Source organism: Toxotes jaculatrix, chromosome 2, assembly GCF_017976425.1.
Source record: "Toxotes jaculatrix isolate fToxJac2 chromosome 2, fToxJac2.pri, whole genome shotgun sequence".
Classification (NCBI taxonomy): domain Eukaryota; kingdom Metazoa; phylum Chordata; class Actinopteri; family Toxotidae; genus Toxotes; species Toxotes jaculatrix.
In genome coordinates this window covers 18726851-18740889 of record NC_054395.1, presented here as the reverse complement: position 1 = coordinate 18740889, position 14039 = coordinate 18726851, and the positions used below count along the sequence as shown (strand labels likewise).

Sequence of the window (14039 nt, the reverse complement as noted above, 5' to 3'; positions counted from 1 at the left end):
ATGGATGGAGCTATGCTGTGACTCATGTGGCTCCAAAACTCCACTTGTATTTAATTAGAATGATACAGGTGTAATTTGTTCCACACAGCACAACAACAGCAAAGTCATGGAGGCACCAATTAAGTGCTGTCTGAGAAGAGGTCACATTGACCAAAAATGATTAAAGTTATCTGTGTTGGTTCATTAAAACTTCACCTTCAAAAGATGATAAGAGACATTTGGAAAAAAAAAAAACAATAGGCCTTTTTCATGCATGCCATTTTGACTTGTCAGAGTAAGGAAAGCACAAGTGTTAATAATGAAATCAATGATGACTAAATTCCATTTAGCTGTTCTGTTTTCCGGTCCTGGTGTTGTACATGCTGACTCACTGTCACACTGTCATGACTTACTGGGACACTCAAATGGAACAGAGCCGTCCTTGATGTTATTAGTAATACTTGTGCTTTTCCTTCTTTGACAGTGTCAGCTGTGGAAAAAGACCCACCGTCATCTGCAGTGACTGGCTGACTGCAAATGTCACAGGTATAGAGTGCAATCACTAGTTTCAACCATATACAGTCTGTTATTTCAACTGATTTCAATATGGACCTTGAATGAAATGCACAAGTAAAAAATTTTATAACAGTGAACTCTAAACAGTGAACTGGGAACTACAAATAGTTTCCTTCCTCTCAGACATACAAGGTCTAGTGTTAAGTGCACATTACTGTTGGATTACTGACCCAATTTGCAGCCAATCAGAGGTTTTTATTGACCCTGAACCAATAAATCATAAGGGCCAATCTTCAGCATCAGAGCTTATCTTATTGTGTATCATCTTGCAGATGTGTAACCAAACACTGCAGTGCAGAAATGCCAAACACAGTATGTTTGAAAAACAAGTAAACCTACACCCTCTTCACAAGGAATGTCCTTTCTCTCTTGTTTTCCTTCCTTCAGGGTCCATTACATCTGTGATTTTCCTTTGGTGAGAATTCTCCTTCCCTTACTTCGGACAATTGTCCCTTTCTGCTGAGGTGGCATTTTAGTGTGCAGTGTGATCTGGGTCTTTCTGAAAAATAACAAATTGTATTTATTGGCATCATATACAGAAGTTTATTGCTGGTTGTGCAGATGGGGAATCCCTTTCAGTTCCAGACTGTCCAATCAGGCTTTGTGAAACTTTGACATTCAAATTTCAAGCATACTTTGCAGTAAGTGCACGTGCTTTAAAAGGGCATCGTTTGGTAAAAAAAAAAAAAAAAAAAAAAGGAGTTTTTAAGGAGTTTTTAGTCCTAATTAATAATCAGAAATCACCAGAACCACTGTGATTCAGCTTTGTAAAACAATAATGCATGATAAAGTCTAAGAGGGGTTAAGAAATGTTTTATAAGCGCTATAGTTACTCTTATGGTTTTGGCACTATAACTCAGCTACTGCAGTTTAGGCACAAAAACTCAAACCACAAGAACTCTCATTCTCATGAACACAAACGGCTCTGTCATTCATTCTGCTGACCACACTCTGACCTTTGAAAATCTCAGCAAAGGAGAAGTGATAAATACCCGATATTCACTCAGACAGTGACGTGCTCTTCTGTGGAAAGAGGAAGCTTTTACCCTACCATAATATCACAAGCTGTCTCTAGAGCAGTCAGGCACAGGTATCCTGGCTCCACTGGACACTCCTAAATGTGCAAAAATCACAGCACAAAAAAACCCCAACTGGATGTAGTTTCCATGGATTCAACATCTATCAAGTAAAACTGTTGAGAGCGTTGTTGTGGTATGTCCCTTTTGGAATTTTTCCTTCCCTTTCTAACAACTGTTTCCCAAGATGTAATTTGTGTTTTATGTTTTCTTCAGTTGCAGCCCCCTACAGCAAAGATGTGAACTTGTGTCAGACCTAAGATGTAAATGTGAGGACTTAAGACACAGTTTGACAAAAGCAAGAAGGAATTGCAATTCTACTTGGCTTGCAATTGCAAATTAAGACTTCATTTGAAAGACACAATATCCCCCCCAAGTCCAAAGAGTAAACATCTTATATTCTGAGGTGTATATTCAGGAGTTGACCTCTTGAAAGAGAACAATAGTGAGAAAATGGTTATTGTGGGATGAGTTTGAATTGATGCTTTTTGCATAAAATGTGTTTTTTATCTGCTAATATTTGTTAGCAGCATGGCTCTAGGGATGATAATATGAGTTGTTCTATCACTTTGGCCCAGAGTGAAATATTTTAACAGCTACTGGAAGGACTGCCATGAAATTTTGTGCAGTCATCTGTGTAGCATTCTAGCTAAAATAAAACAGTAAACTTGGCAAATACCTGCTAAACATCTGCATGTTAGCATTGTCACTCTGAGAGTATTAGCATCCTGACATTAGTATATAGCTCAAAGTACCGTTGTGCCTCAGTGCAGCCTCACAGAGCTGCTAGCAGCTACTCAAAATCAGTCAAATTCTATGTCGTGTAATTGCACAACAATTTTTGTTTTTTGTTCTATGCAAGTTTCTCTATCAAGGCTGTGCATGAGTTACAATAGAAAAAATTACAAACATAATACTAAGGCATTTTTCAGTTGGGAACTGACTGATTGTGTGGGACAAGATTTGCTCGTGTCTGTGACTTCACACAGTAGAATTTTTTTTTTAATGTTACACTATCAGTATAATTTACAACAGGAGAGGGCAGAGGACAACAAAACATTTTGTTTTGTAATTTTCACATCATAGTTGAAGCACTATCACCTTCTGAAAGATTCATAAACCATGTAAAGCAGGACAACAAACAGATGTTACGTGTGAGTTTGTTGCTAATGAGGCAGTGAGTTCAGATGTGGGAGGTTGATACAGAAGACAGCTATTGTTTTCATCTACCCTCCCTTCGTGACAACAGCTGTGAAGTGGAGGTGTGGGCCTCCAGCAGGAGGATACACCGTGATCTGGTCAAGTTGTGCAGAGAAATATGCATGGCTTCGCTTAGTGTGGTGTGTGTGGGCTTTCCTCCAGGCAACAGGGACTGGTTTCAAAATAGCTCATCAGGCTCAGGCCCTTTATTGTGTTCTTTGGAAGTAAGATGGAAAATCTCTTGGAGATGTTTTATCCTAAAAGCGCAGATAAAATTTCACTCTCTCGCTCCGGTTCTCTTTGTCTGTGCTTATCTCACTGTGAAAACAGATGATTTATGTACAGTCTTCGCACTCGAGTTTATGTGTTATTCCGATAAGGTCTCTGGGTTTGTGTGCGTGTCTGTGTCTGTGTGGTTTATGAGTGTTTATTGAGACCATAGATTGCAGGACTACCTACTGGAGGACACAAACAGTATTCCGTGGGAATGCAAAGTCCCACAAGTTCCCAATCCCATTCCTTATCTCCAGCATTCCCATTTGAGTGATGTATATTGTCCTCATGAGCCAGGACCACTTAGCCACTGCACTGCTAGTGACCATTTGTAAATGACATGCATTTATGTGCCTGCTGTAAGGTTAACAGTAGTTAAATTAAGATAAAAATCTTGAAAAATAATAAAGCTGTAGAAAGTACAGCACTTTAAAAAATATAAATAAATAAATTGCAACTTGCAAACTCATTAAAAAAAATTGAAAATTACAACTTTAAATAAGTAAATACGTAAGTAATATTTTTGCAGTGGAAATGCATAGACAGTGAAAAGGCAGATAAAGAAAGAGAGACAAAAGTGTGTGAGAGTGATATAGAGGCGGTGGAGGTGGTGATGTTGGGGGTCAACCTCAGGTTTTGCATACTTGCTTGTGTCTCCGATACACAGTACATATGCCAGCACCATAGCATGTCCAACTGCCTCCTCACCTGCCAGATTGTTCATCTGCATCTGACTCACCTGGCCTCTTCTAGGGCCCTGCCCATGGGTGTGAACATGAAACAGATTTTTAAATTTTTTTTAAACTGCTGCTTATCTTTCAGATCATCAGGTTTAGCACCAGTCCCACATAAATACATACATTAAGTGCAGTTCCACTCAATATAGTACATGTTGGTGTTCCCTCAAGGGGGGATTGTGACTTATCACTTGACACACACCCCAACACACACACACACACACACACACACACACACACACACACACACACACACACACACACACAAACACACGCACACACACACACACACACACATACACACACACACACCGTTTTTTTTTTTCTAGGTGTTGGGGATTTCCCAGTAACCTGAATGTGTACTGGTGATTTGCGTATGTTCACTAATCTAGAGGGTTTGGCTATAACTGTAAACCCACTACACCTGGACACACACATACACAAACACACACACCTCACCTTACTCATCAGCAACTGATGGCCATGTTGATAAGTCAAATAAAAACCCTTTCTTAAGTGCTGCAACACTTCACACACTAATGGTCAGCAATGTTTGTACGTGTGTGTTGTGTAGTTACATGTCAGTTTTTCAATTCACCTGCTGTCCTGTGACCGTTAAACATCACAGGTGACTCAGACGTACCACATGTAGACAGCTGATCAAATCTCTCACTCTCTCTCTCACACACAGACACACATATACACTGTTAGGCATGCTCAGCAACAATAAAATTATTCAAATGCAGTTAAAATGAACAGTAATAGCAACAAAGTGACAGTGCCTGTAGATTGTCTCTAAAGAGGTTAATATAGGGAAATAATGTAGTATATTTATGCACTAGCTGCGCCAGTCATAATAGCAATGTTTCATGTGTTGAAGAAACAGCGTGATCTAATATCTTAGGCATTTGTTTGTCGCTTATTGCCACAGGTTTTTTTAAAATCAAACTCTAAATCTCACCCTCCCCTCTGTGAATCCCTTTACTACCTTTAGTTTATTTTTAGAAGCGAACTCTTATTTTTAGCTCAGACTTCCCCTCTTATTCTTATAAAGGAGAATTAACAACCTTTTTAAGGCAGTTCCAAAATCACAAATCAGATAAGTGTAATACCTACATGCCATGGTAAAGTGACAGTTCTCAGGTTTCACCTGCCACTCTGTGTTTCTTACTGCAAGGGTCCAATGTCTCTCTGGCCTTATCACCCTGTCTGAATCCTCCAGGTGCAAGTGGAGTTATAGGAATCCTAACCGTCACCTGTTTTAGTGAACGCTGAGGGTTTTTCCAAACATGTTTATCAAGTCCTTTTATAAAGCTCCTGACTGTCTTTATGTTTTGACAACTAAGAACTTTGACTATAGCGCCTTCAACTTCTACTGTTACTATACGTCAACATCTTTTTCCACTACTGGCACCACTACCTCTAAACATACGTGCTGCTGTAATTACTATCACTACTACTACTACTGTATTGCCACTACCCCTGCCACTACTACTACTGGGGATGGGCTCTGGGCAGCTCATGTAAACTCTCTTAGCCTACTGGTAAAGTCTAGCTTCCACAACCCCTGCTGCCAACGTTTTTATTACCTCTGTTTTTTGTTATGGATAGAGATGAGATTCCCTCCCAGATTTTTGCCCTGTCCTTAATGATATAGTTCAACACCTTGTGTAATATGCTGATTCACTTTTTTACCAAGAGTCAGATAAGAAGATTCATACCTTCATACTGTATCTGTGGAGTGAATTTGAAGCCTCCATGAGCAGCCAGTTGGCCTATCTAAGCAAAACCTGAGTCTCCCTGCTAAGAATTAAACAAACAAACAAGACATAATGCATTATTTACAAAGCTGGAGGTGCTGGTTGGTGGATTTTTGATATCTTTGGATAGTGCAAGGCTAGCTGTGTTTGTGCTGAACTAAGCTAACTGACTGCTGGCTGTAGCCTTACAGAACTAACTAACATATACATTAACAACATATACAACTAACAGACAGACATGAGAGTGGTATCAATCTTCTCCTCTAACTCTCAGCAAGAAAACTAAAACTCTTTTTTTCAGATCCAAAGATGACAAACTGTGCCTTAAATCACACAGTCAGTGTCAATAATCAACCAAAGGCATTAGAAAGACTTCACAGTCTTCTCACATGCACACTACAATGATCGAGACGTGAAGGACCAGTCAGGGTTTATTCAGATTTCCATATTTAATTATTGTACTGTAGTAGATCCTGCTAGACCTTATATTGCTACTTACTGTACTTTGTCTACTGCTATTGTGGTTGTGATTGTATTGGTATTGGCATCTGTATGGGTATTGATATTAGTGTTTGAATTGGCACTTGTATTTCTATTGGTACCATATGGGTATGAATATATGGTAGTGGATCAGAATTAGGACTTGTAGTGGTATTACTATTGGTATTATTTAGCTATGTTATTGTTAAGACAAAGACATAAGAAATTCACAATAATAAATCTTTTGACAGGTGATGTAAAATATGCTACTGATTTTGCTATTACTATATGTGTACATGTGCATGTTTGTGCAAGGAAATTATGCCTATGCAATTGGCAAGATGTCAGATTCACAAAACAAAACAAAACAAAACAAAAAAAATGTAGAGGCTGAGTCCTGACAGCAAAAACTAATAAAAGAGATTTATGATACCTGTTGTGGAGGGGGTGGAGGATGGCAATATCTGCCTTAATGGACACTATATTTTTAACTTTCATAGTGTAAGCAAATATTAGGCGCAATAACTGATGTCTCACCACAGCCTTGCCTCATACACTTCATAAGATTATGGCCCACTCCTTGGTTTAATTTGTGACTGATGGATTTGCTTTCATCTGATTTACACATACATTTTAGGATCATGAGGGTTAAAAAGGGTGTATGACATCATGTGCATCAAGTACGGTAAACACTCCTGATGCTTCACGGAAATCATTTTTTCACCTTGCTCAACAGGTTTCGCTGAGTTCTAATGACTCCACAGCCTAGTGTAAAGTCACATAAACAAACATCTAGTGCGAATCAGTGAGTTTGTGATCAGATTTATCAATCAAACCAGAATCTAAATATTTGGATGCAGTAGGCTCTCATGGTTTGGACCTGCACATGAGCAAACATGAACAAGATAAACAAAACTGTACAATGTGCTTAAAGAAAAGCAGTAATCTTTCACATGGCATGGCAGTTTGTGCAACCAGAGAGAGAGAGAGAGAGAGAGAGAGAGAGAGAGAGACAGATGGTCAGCCTGTCACACTGGGGGAAAATCACTCGCACTATTGGCTCAGCTGCTGTGCTGTTTCAGTAAATTTTCTGAGTTTCACTCATAAGTGTGTAGGATTGGACACATTTTTAAAGGTACAGTCCAGAACCAGAAAGAAAGAAATGCATAGTACAAAAAACATACATATATATATATATTTTATTTTATTTTATTTTATTTTATTTTATTTTATTTTATTTTATTTCATTTTATTTTTTCCTAAAGTCTGTAAACCAACAAAGTAATTGCTGATACACTTTGATATATTGACCTTCCATGACATTCATTATTTCCTTGTATACTTTGACAGGTTTACTGTGTGGGGGCCTGCAGTAATATTTCAGAGTGGTAGATTGCCACTCTAAACTTTGACAGTTTTTAAAGTTAGTAATGTCATTCCTGTAAGCATAATTCGAGTTTTTATCTTGTTGAGATGATAGCCCAGGAATAAAATGTAGGTTGTAAATACCCACAGCCTCTCCAATTATATACGCATTATATATCATCCATTTCCAAGGAGGTCACAGGCCACTTGCACTACAATTGGGCTTATTTTGACACTGCTTATCAGACTATAAATACCTGTATCAAAGGTATTTTTTCTAGTATTCATATCTGTTTTGTTTTATTTCTTAAGGTTAAATTAAATCAATCAATGTTTCATCCCAGCATGCACCGCAGGGAAATGCTTGAGACAGGTCACCAGCCCATGGCAGGCTTAACACATTCACACAAAGCTCCTTGCAGTTGACCTGACTGACATGTCTTTGAACTGTTTGAAGAAACTCGCATGAAAATAGGTTAAACTGAGTAACCTTACACAGAACTGTCCAATGTACAGGAAAAGGACAGTTCCAGCCATCGGTTTTTACAATATGTACTTTCAACTGAAGATCTTAAATAAACATCATGGTTGAATAGAAAGTAAATTCAGCCACTGACAAAGTTTTGATTCAAGGCTGTAATTCTAGTTCATTGATTGAATAATCACCTTTAATATGAGCACTGAGGGCCATTGTAGAAGTACCTGAATTGGTTTAGTGCTTCATTTAACTCCAAACCTCACTCATACGTTGGATGTCCTCTACCACCTCTGTTTATACAGCATGCTCGTTGAGTCAGTAAGGTTGACAAGTTTGATGTATAACACTACAATATCCCTGCTGCTTCACTATTAGAGTCTGTGTCTCTCAGACCTAGAAAGATTTGGGGAAATCACTCAGCTACACACACCCTGCAGAAACACTTGTTGCACTGCCAGTTGTGTACTGGAATGTACGTAATACCAGACGCAGCATCAACAAAAAGGAACATGCTCACTCACAAGAAACCAAGCAGCATGTATCGAAAGTGAACTATGAATGACATCATGCCTTCCTTCCCTGGAGTGTGATGCAATACCTGTGAATGTTTGCTTAATCACAGTGAACAACAATTCAATTTTTATGTAACCGCCCCCCCACGTATTTACACAGTTTACTGAAACATATTGTATATCACAGCCACAATTATGTTCAAAGAATTGACCACTGGGTGGGTATACAGTGTGAGCCTTAGTGAGCCATTCTCCTCAACACAGGACTCAGATGAGTACATGTCCATAGCACGCCAAGAGTAGCTGATGATGCATATGCCTACGATAACACCAGTAAAGCCAAATGTTATCACTAACTGATGGAGGGGGCTTAGGGCTCACATTTTAATTTAACCCCCCTATGTAGCATCTAAAAGCACTGTATATACAGTTAAAAATGGTTATAACAGACTGTAGTGTAGTTGTTAGCAGATGTAAGTGTTTACTGATGTAGCTGTCAACAGCTTTAATGCCTCCTGTGAAGCATTCGTAACTAGGTGCTGGTATGTTAACAGATCATGAAAGACATTAAAATGTAACTCAGCTGTAATTGTATAAAATATATCTTAATGGGAGAAGTTATATTACTAAATGTCCTGATATCTGTTTATATATATTATATTATTAAGTGTCTCCAGAGGTTCCACTTCCATATGTCCTGCTTCCACACCATCCCCTGTTCCCACTTCATTCAGCTTGCTCTTCCTTCACAGAAGCACGTGCCTTCTCCTGGCACCGGCTTCCGCCTCTCCTTCATGCTGGCAGTGTCATACTGGGTTGACACCGAGCTTCCAAGTCCAACCTTCCCAAGAAGAGCCTTGTGCTTCAGCCCGGGCTTCTTCCTGTTGGACTGCCAGGGCTGCCCTCCACTTCCTCCCTTTCCTCACAGTGATCCCTGCACTTGGCTCCTGTTACTGATGTTGTTGTCACTGTGAAGTTGTCCATGAAGGCTCTGATGGATGGTTGCCTTAATACAGACTTGCTGAGATGGCCCTGGCGCTGTTTCTGCTGATTTCCAGCATGATCATCAACACAACCCAAAGAGGGTCACCAAGATGGGGCGCCCCTTGATACCAGTCAAATGTCAGCAGGCCAGAGGAGACCCTGAAGCTGAGCTTGCTATTATAGTCCAGGATTAGTTCTTTCACCTTCTGGGGTACATGGTGTCTCCAGTTTTTCGATATACATTTTAGATATTACTCCGTATTTATTTAGACCATATACATAGGAATACATTTCTCTAACATCCTCCACATGCCTTTCCTCTTCATCCCATCCTCACCACTCCCTATATTCAATTATAACTAAACTATTTGTCTGTCTGTAACAGTGTGTCAAGTTTGATTCCAACAGCATTGTAAAGCCAAAAACACCAAGTAAAATGATTATCTTCTTTAGTTCTGTATCTCCACTGTGACAAATGAAATGATAAGAAACCACAGATACACCACAGGTTTTGATTCCATGAAATAAACTCAACTCAAATACTCGACTCAAATAAAATAAAATGTATAAATGTATAAAATATTACATTAAGAAACAATAGCCAGAATCACCCTTTACCCTTTGTAAACCACTCCCACCTTACAATACGTTAGTGTGAAAGGGGCTTGGCCAAAAGTGTTCAAAGACTATATAAGAGAGGTGACATCAAGGTGGAGCATCATACAGGTGAGCACATTCTCATGTCTCCACCCTCTACTGCCCGAGGATACTACTTCACTGCACCAGACACAGGAGTACACCTCTGACTCAACAAGGTACAGCTACCCTCTTCAGTGGACTAATTTCTTCATGCTCTAACTTTGTTTGTTGCTGTCATATGACTGCCTATCAGTGTCTGTTAAGTTAGAGAAGTATGTGTGACAGCTTCTTTCACTTCTCTGTTCATATTGTGAATTTTGATTTTGATTGATTCTGCTGTCTCATGAGGGTGTTTTCTCTTTACAGATTGTCCTTTAAGTATGTTGGCAGAAATGGAGACGGTGAGTCTGATATTTCATGATATTTGTAAGTTGATTTTTATTAGGTTTTTAGTAGGGGGAGCGTCATTTGAGTTTGAGTTTGTTTTTTTCAAGTTAGCCAATGACAGATGAAGAAAGCTGTTTATATTTTATGTGTATTTCAGAAATAGTCTGCTCTAAAAATATGAAATTGTTAACTGTAACAGATGCATATTGGCAAAGGGTAAAAGGTTATTTGTAAGAATAGCAGCTAAACCACACAGCGTTGTCACCTGAATGTTACTTGTGCTAGTGAGGGAACAAACACTTGCATATAATTTGCCAGTCAAACTAAAAGACACATGGTCAAGGTGTTGTAGCTTGGCTCATTTCCAAAACACAAACACTACAACACACAGCTAGGATCAGGGTAAATTTCACACAGCTCACTGTCATTAATGAGTGTTGTTGACAGAACTATACTAGATGAGAAAAAAAATTACTAATCATATCACAAGAATGATTTGTGATCTTTAACATCATGTAGATAATGGATCATTCATAGAGAAGTCAAAGCTCATTTAAAATTGATGAATGAGCGCAACCCTGGTCTTCAGATCTCTGAGCAAACTTATTCACTGTACATGAGTGTTGAGCAAATAGTGCACCACAACAATACAACAGTGGGTTTTCCTAAAAAAAAAAACAGTGGGTGTGAAGATAATAACAACACCTTAGGCTATGACTGGCATGAGATAAATGCCACCCATCACACAAAATGTTCCTGGCTGCCAGCATCGCACAACAAACAAGCCAAAGTCAAAACCCTAGTGTGTGTATTGTTTCTGACGCTTGTTGCCCTTCTTTGTTTCTGTCAGATGGCCTATGTGACTGAGATCAGGCTGAGTGGAGGTCGGGGGGCCTGGAGCGGAGCAGCTCCCTCCTCCTGCCCTGAGGTGGACCTGGAGGTCATCGAGGAGTACCTGCAGGAGCATTCGCTGGAGGTCCAGCCTGCACACACACCTGCATCACCTCCCGGCACCATGGGGCAACAAACGCACACGCACTCCCACCAGGGAACCAGGATCATAGGTTAGTGTGGTGATGGCGGCAATGATGATTAAAAAGATGATGCCAACAATGAAGGTGCTTTATTATTTATTATTTATTTGCATCTTTTGTCTCACTGCATCTTTTGCCTGTTTCTCCACAGAGAATAGCTGGTCAGGTCAGCATGCATATGAGTGGCACTGTGGCTCTCACACTCCAAATGAGGAATACGAGGAACAAGCCCCACCTCCAGTCTGGCCTAGTCCCCATGACAACCAGTGGGTGAGTTCAAGGACCTCAATCTCTATGTAAAATAAAGCTTAATTACCTCTTTCATAGCTGAACACTACAACATCACCGTGTGCATCATATTTTGGCATTTTGAGACTGAATTTAGACTAACACATGAAATGTGATTGGTTTTAATCATGATTTATGGATATGGTTACACCTATGAATTACTGATAGGTTTTATATGTGTTTGCTTCAGGACCACATTACGTATGCCTATGAGGCACCTGCATACATTGACTCAGACTCCCAATCCAGTAGCTCCCAGTATCAGGAATACCAAGATTCACCATCACCATCTTCTGACAGGGGAGGCAGGAAGGACAGAGACTCCCTGCCTCTGGCCCCATTGTCAGGTATAAACACATGCATATATAACACTACTCGTTGTTTAGTCACAGCTGGGGGAAAAAATGCATCTTCACACACATACGCACATCCATGAATCATTGTGACCTCATGTTTGTATTTACATCCCCTTCCTCCTCAGCAGGAAAGAGGAAGGAACGGTTGTTCCAGTTCCTGTTCGAGATGCTCCAGACGCCATCGATGCGAAGTTGCATCTGGTGGGTCCAGTCCTCCTCTGGCACCTTTCAGTTCTCCTCCCAAAACAAGGAGCGCCTGGCGCAGCTGTGGGGCCGACGAAAGGGGAATCGCAAGACCATGACCTACCAGAAGATGGCACGGGCGCTGAGGAACTACTCCCGCACCGGCGAGATTCAGAAGGTGAAGAGGAAGCTCACGTATCGATTTGACGAGAAGACACTGAGAGGCCTACAAGGAGACTCTAATACAGTGTAGGAAGCATGATGAAGAGTGTCCTTTCTGCTGATTTTAATTCTATGTCATGCAGAAACAACTGAATACTGAGTATTTGAAAAACATGAAGATGGAACACGGTCGGTCAGAGCGTTTGTATAGATACAGAACCATATTGGATTTACTATGAGGGGCGAACCAGAAATGATGATATTGACAGGAGAATGCAAGCTTTAGAAAATGGTGATGTGAAAAGTCAGCTGGCATTAAAAATTAAGTAAATCTAAAAGGTTGTTACATTATATCTACTTTATAAGTAGAACTTAAATCTTACTTTCTTAAAATAAAAGTTGTGGATTTTCTCATTTTAGAAACTTCTTCACAAAATTAGGTTGTGTAAACATGATGTGTGTGTCTTTTAGGTAAAATAAATCTGAAAATATTTTCAGAATATCTGATACATTTTAACCTCTTGTTCATCTGTCTGGCTGTCTGTATGTCTATCTATTTATCTACCCGTCTGTCTACCTATATGATACAAATACATACTGTGTAGTGCATATCAGCTGAGCAAATACAGATGTGCTTATAAACTGAAGCAAGCACACACACAAGCACACACACACACACACCCATAGCCAAAATTGTATGCAAAGTAAGCATGCACTGAAAAACCGCCACTAAACACAGACCTGTTAATCAGTAACATCTAAAAAGTCCCCTCACACACGAGAACACAAACTGAACACACGAGATGCTGAGTTTTACTTTCTTTTGTGAAATTGCCAAAGTAAATCAATGTAATTTTCATAGTCAAATGATGGGGTCATACACATATGTGCTTACAACCAAATGACGCAGGGGCAATGGACTGTCATTCCTGACTATGCAGGACATAATTCAACGCCGAAGTTTTATTCAGTTAACTGTCTCTAACTTGTCCTTGTATATTTGCAGTAATGAGTAGTGGAATGTAACTATGTACGTTTACTCGAGTACTAAGCTTAGATACAATTCCGATGTAGTTGCACTTTACTCATAGTTTAGTGTTTCTGTATCATGCATTTCGTTTTTCAACTGCTGTAGAAACTAGTTACCCTGAAGATTAAGATTTTGGCAATGACAGCTTATAGATCAAACTACTGACCAGTAAATAAAGTACTTTAAGTTAGCTGAAACAATTACAGCTATATAATGCTGTTTATACATTAATGCATCAATAACATCCATCAATAACAATAATTCAATTAATAATTCAGTTTTACTTTTGATTCATTTGCTACAGTTATTTTTCTGATAATATATCTATACTTTGTGTTATACTTATTATTCAGTGCTTTTACATTGTGGTATTGCTACTTTAGCTTTTTCCAATTTTTATCTATCTCAGTAAGTCTCTCACCACTGCCAATACCGAACACACCTGCTGTGTGAAAAATGTGACATGGCTCATTTAGAAGTTCTCTCCTCTAAGGCTACTGAGCCACATTTCTTAGAGTGAGAAAAAGTTTTTCACTCACT

General features: G+C 39.4%; 1 protein-coding gene across 2 annotated transcripts in view; it reads left to right on the top strand.

The window, feature by feature from the left end:
• The window catches only part of LOC121189849 (transcription factor Spi-B), a 51817-nt gene extending 38174 nt beyond the window's left edge, over nt 1–13643 (top strand). Inside the window, exons 2-8 of one of the 2 annotated variants that reach the window (XM_041050330.1) lie at nt 464–525; nt 9189–10235; nt 10426–10460; nt 11297–11510; nt 11632–11750; nt 11959–12115; nt 12253–13643. In XM_041050330.1, the coding sequence (XP_040906264.1) occupies nt 10440–10460; nt 11297–11510; nt 11632–11750; nt 11959–12115; nt 12253–12560 (819 nt within the window). In that variant the 5' untranslated portion in view covers nt 464–525; nt 9189–10235; nt 10426–10439 and the 3' untranslated portion in view covers nt 12561–13643. Of the gene's footprint in view, nt 1–463; nt 526–9188; nt 10236–10425; nt 10461–11296; nt 11511–11631; nt 11751–11958; nt 12116–12249 lie in introns of both variants that reach the window. The other variant, XM_041050322.1, reaches the window with a different exon arrangement.
• The last annotated feature ends 396 nt before the right edge of the window (nt 13644–14039 follow it).